The following is a 5,418-nucleotide window of genomic DNA, read 5'->3' as shown; positions in this document are numbered from 1 at the left end:
AAGACCACAAATCGAGTGTAAATCTATAAACAGTACACATCTATTGGAAACAAATTAAACGGACAGCATACAGCCTGTGGCATTAACAGCACTCTAGATTGTAATTAACACTTTCATATAAAACATATTTTGATTGTGTGATCAAATTTATAAAAAAAAAAAAAAGAAAAAAAAAACATTTTACACAGAACAAACCTCAGAAAGATTTAAATCAGCTCTCAGTCTAAACAGTGTGAGTTAATTTACTTAACAGGGGTGGCAATTCAGCACTGTAGGTGTTGACTCAGTTAACAGAGGTGATAATTCTACACTGTAGGTGCTAATTCAAGACTGTAAAAGTCAATTCGGCGTGTAACGTGCTCAATCAGTACTGGGGATTTTCTTATTAGTTAGTTACATAAATTAACGACTCACAATCAGTATGAGTGACTTTGCTAATCATGACCAATTATCTGATTGAGGGATTACATATTTTAACATGCAATAAAATCGATTCGATTACAGCGTTACCGGAGCCAGTATCGTTATAAATATAATCAGAGATTCTGAAATGAAATAATAGGATGCATTGGTTTGGGCCACAGATGATTGAACTTGTGATTTGGATATAGGTTTAAGAAATATCTTTCAGGAATATATCTTATAGGATATGACATTAATCCTTATTACGCAGAAGGAATTGAAATCTGTGAAATATATAAAATATGTAATATGTAAATATGTAAAACAAAGAAAGTTTACGCAAGATCCAAGATCCATTGTCTCGATATAAATTTAGGATAATAAGTACTGCTTTGTACATAAAAGGTCAGATTTTCTTCAGGCCTAATCTCATCTATTAAACTTGTGTGCTCAGACAAAGAGGGATTTGATTGAAAAAGGATCATAAGACTTTACAAGATTTTTTTTTTCACCTAAGTCATTGTTAGTAAAAATCATGATGAAAAAATTCAATTGTATTCAATTAGAAAAGAGGGTAAAATACAGTGTTATGCTCTAAGAATGTGTACACACAAACAAACATGCATGCATATATAAAATGTTAAATAAAATCTTACTGTGTTTCAACTACATTAAAGAATCGAAACTGGTTTGATATAAAAGGCAAAGGCCTAATTAAATCCTCTGTATGTTTGGAAGCAGCTCCCCCAAAACCTGTAGTTTCCAAAAAATCTGTTCAATGGGCTGCTCATTACTGACTCTTTGCTGGCTGTAATGCTGGATCCTGTTCTAATCAGCTCTGTGGTTTGGGGATTTTAATTTAGTCGGACTTGCTTTTGTCAGGGGATTTCCTGCTCTGTGAGTCTCGTGCTAAAGCGATCATTAAAACTCTTGGCCTATGTAGTAACAAAAACAAAAAGCCTTCTGTAGTGTTGCATTCTTTATAGGCTGTTCATCTGCGTCTAAAAAAGTCCGCTTATTTATTAATTCGCCAGTTTTGCTGAAGGCGTTTGGCGCATGCGCGCGCACACACGCAAACGCACCCGCTCTCTCTCTCTCTCTCACACACACACACACACACACACTTAAATCACATTTTGTTTAAGTTTCACTAATTAACTTTGGCCAAGAAACGCAATTCCTCACCGACGCAAAGCTGAACCAGTATCCAAAACACAGCGATGAAGCGCGCAACCCAACACTCCAAAACTCAATTATCTGTGACCCAAACCTGCGGATCCTGTTATTTCAGTTAGGAATATCTGATTATCGTATGATCATTATCGCGATATTCTCCTCGATAACGATAAATAAAAAAAAAAACACTCATTATTATTATTATTATTATTATTATTATTATTATTATTTTATTATTATTATTATAATTATTATTATTGTGATTTCTGCATAGCCAACTCATTCTTTTCATGCAAGTGTATATGTAAATTATATAAGACCCCAACACATGGACTGTTCAAGATAACAATAAATAAAATACTAAAGGCCTTTTATATATATATATATATATATATATATATATATATATATATATATATATATATATATATATATATATATATATATAATAAAATAGGTTTCAATCATTTTATGTATAATCACATTTTTATTGGAAGTTTTTTCTCTCCAATGACGCGCCTAAAGACTAAATGATGCTTCGCCAACAGCTATTAAATAAACAAACGGCCTTGTGTGTTATCCCCAGGAGTTGAATACACACATGTAGATGGTGTGTTAGAATAAAAGCTGTGGATCATTTTCACACTCCGTGCGTAAACACTGACACCTCCAAATGCTTATTCGGCAGAAAAGGTGAAAACCAAGTGATTTATAAAGCAAATAATGTATTGGTTCATTTCAAAGTGAAACTATCTGCTAATCTTTTCATCCAATAAAAAAAAAAGAATCCCAATAATAATTGGGTTAATATCTATTTCGGTTGTTGGATATTAGATTATTATGTATACTTCAATAATGAAATATGTAAAGGGTGCAGATCTCTGAGTTCACTACTTGCCAATGTGCAGCAAAAAATTAACTAAAATTAAAGATACTTATAATAATCGTTTTAAAGCTCATACCTTGAGGATGTTGGGATGTTCGAGTTTCTCCATGAGCGTCATCTCTTTGATAATCTTGAATGAAGCGAGCCGGTAACAGTCTTCAGCTGAGTTGTACTTTTTCACGCAGCTCTCCATGTCGTGCCCGTTGAGGTCCACGGATTTAAGAGCCACAGAGAAGCTGGTGTTCAGCTCGGCTCGGTAAACGGCTTTGGTGTAGCCCGAGCCTACAAACTGCACACTGCTGGCTTTCTTCAGAGCCCCGCACCCGAGCGCCCCGTTTGACACGCGCGAATCAAGCCGCCGATGGGCTCCGTTACCGGCCGCAGGATCGTCACTTATCCGCGCTGCTCTGTACTGGTCCAGGCTGCTCGCACGCTCCAGATCCATCAGCCGCCTGCGTTCAAGCGGTGGTGCCGCGGCGTCTTCACCCCGACTTTGGTATCGGAACACCTCCCCGAGTCGCGCTCGAATCTGGTAGCGGAGATCGCTGAGCGCCGCGATGTTTGTGGTGCTGGTGCTGGTGCTGGTGCTTGTGGTGGTGCTGGTGGACTCCGGATTTGATGCGGTTCCGGGCGCAGAGTCGCGCGTTCCGACGTCAGAGCGCCGTCGCGCCGCGTCGTGGCTCTGGCGCGGTTCGAAGCCCGGCACGAAGAGCACGTTCATGAGCGTGCCGAGACAAAAGGAGAAGCAAAACGCCGCCGCCAGCACCGTTTTCCGCCGCTTCATCTTGTTCGTGATGATGATGACGAGCAGAAAATAGCTCGGCTTCCCGCCGCCTAGGAGCCTCGCACCTCGAGGCTGCCTGGCCGCTCGGTGCTCAATGGTGCAGACGTGCGAATTAAAATCCGGGTAAGATCCGCGGATCGCTGGATGGATCTCTGGCGCGCAGGCTGTAGGATAACCCTCTCATGTCTTCATCTCGCAGTTATGATTTTAGGATCCACCCCATTTTTAGGACCGATTGCGTTGACACTTGGCTCGTCGGCGCCCGCGCTCGAAACCCCCCTGTCGGCACCGAGGGTCTCCCCTCACTCACGAGCTCCGCGCGCTCGAGGTGCAACTCACACGCACATGACGTCAGCGTGATTGACAGCTGACTCCGGCTCGCGCTTGAGCGCTGCACCCGAGGTTCGCACTCGGACACAGTGTTTATACATCGTAACCGCGCAGGACTACGATTCCCGTCGTGCATTTCTGCCTTTTTTTGGCACAAATGTGAATTAATGAAAAAATAGACTATTATTGCGAACTTCATATGAATTTATTAAGGGGTCGGGTCTCAGACACTTCTAACCCACTGCATGCGTGCAATTGAGACGCGCATTTTTACTTTTTTCTCGGTTTTTACTTCTGCACGCCTCGTCTAGATTCGTAATAATGGTAGAATCTGATAGCATTTTAATGGCATATCTGAATTGGTCTATTAAAGCAATCACTTTGGTTAACCTGTGATATATTCAGCTCCACAAAGTCATTTCCCCCCCACTGATCTTTGGACTGAATTAGACTTTCGGCTGCAATTCTAAATTAATAGTCCATTCCGTTTTTGGACTCGAGTTTTGTGAGCCCTTTTGCCGTTTGGAAAGAAAGAGGGAAAAATGTGTATAATTATGTCTCTGGGGTCGGAGAAGTGAAAGTCTAAATTAAAAACAGACATGAGGCTGGAGAGGAGGTGTGTTTGCAGAAGGAAAGAGAGAGAGAGAGAGAGAGAGAGAGAGAGAGAGAGAGAGAGAGAGAGAGAGAGAGAGAGAGAGAGATAGATAGATAGATAGATAGATAGATAGATAGATAGATAGATAGATAGATGTGATGAGTACATTTTGTGAGTACTAATGAGGAGTTACGGAGCTGCTATTATATAGAGGAGTCCGAGCTGAAGGCCATCCATCAGCCCCGCATTACTGCATTGTTAGCGACTAATTACCCGATGCAGCGAGGAGGAAACCGGGGCAGAGCGGCCAGGGGTGGCTCATGGGCCCGCTATTATTTATAACACTCATTAACATCACTCATATTACTGGTGGGAGTTCAGACACAACGCGCAAAATGCGGCAATTGAGAATAGTTGTGGCGGTTGATCTCAATTTGTCATGCAGTTATAGGTTTACACCACACTCTTAAACATATATTATATTATATTATATTATATTATATTATATTATATTATATTATATTATATTATATTATATTATATTATATTATATTATTTTATTTTATTTTATTTTATATTATATATTTTAATATTATTATATTTGATATATGTGGTTTTACAAACCACACCCTCTTAAAAATGTATTATATTATATTATATTATATTATATTATATTATATTATATTATATTATATTATATTATATTATATTCTTTGGCATCTGATTTAATTCTCTATATATACATAGTGGGCGAAATACACTATTCCTGTACTTGGGGAAAAAGTAAAAAAGTTTTTGCTTTTGATTGTACTTAAGTGTGAAATGTAATAATGAGCAACGAGAAATGTATTTTATTTATTTCTGCGATTCAGTGTTCAATTCAAATAAATTGTATTTAATAGCGTTTTTTAACATTGGACATTCTCCCAAAACATCTAAACAGACATAAATATGAAATATATTTTATATAAAAATATATTTTAATATATAAAATGTGATTTTTATGTTCTGTGCATATGAGTTTATAATATGAAAGTTTATCCCTAACGTGCAAACCAGTGGCGACTGTAGCAAGGAAAAACTCCATGAGATGGCATGAGCATAACACCTTGAGAGAAATCCGACTCAAAAGGGAACCCATATTCATTCAGGTGACACAAAATGTCCATTCTTTCTTGGTGTTCAGTAATGGGCAGAACAGTTCATGCTAATTGCAGTCCTGTTATTGTAGTAGACTATTTGTAT

General features: G+C 38.6%; 1 protein-coding gene across 1 annotated transcript in view; it reads right to left on the bottom strand.

The window, feature by feature from the left end:
• pkdcca (protein kinase domain containing, cytoplasmic a) overlaps positions 1-3,724 on the bottom strand; it is a 28,471-nt gene extending 24,747 nt beyond the window's left edge. Inside the window, exon 1 of the mRNA XM_083540017.1 lies at positions 2,541-3,724. Coding sequence (XP_083396143.1) covers positions 2,541-3,248 — 708 coding nt within the window. The 5' untranslated portion in view covers positions 3,249-3,724. The remainder of the gene's footprint in view (positions 1-2,540) is intronic.
• Between the last annotated feature and the right edge of the window lie 1,694 nt (positions 3,725-5,418).

This window comes from Silurus aristotelis (genome assembly GCF_946808225.1).
Source record: "Silurus aristotelis genome assembly, chromosome: 4".
NCBI classification, from domain to species: domain Eukaryota; kingdom Metazoa; phylum Chordata; class Actinopteri; order Siluriformes; family Siluridae; genus Silurus; species Silurus aristotelis.
Note: the sequence above shows the minus strand (reverse complement) of the source record. Positions and strands in the feature narration are given on the sequence as shown.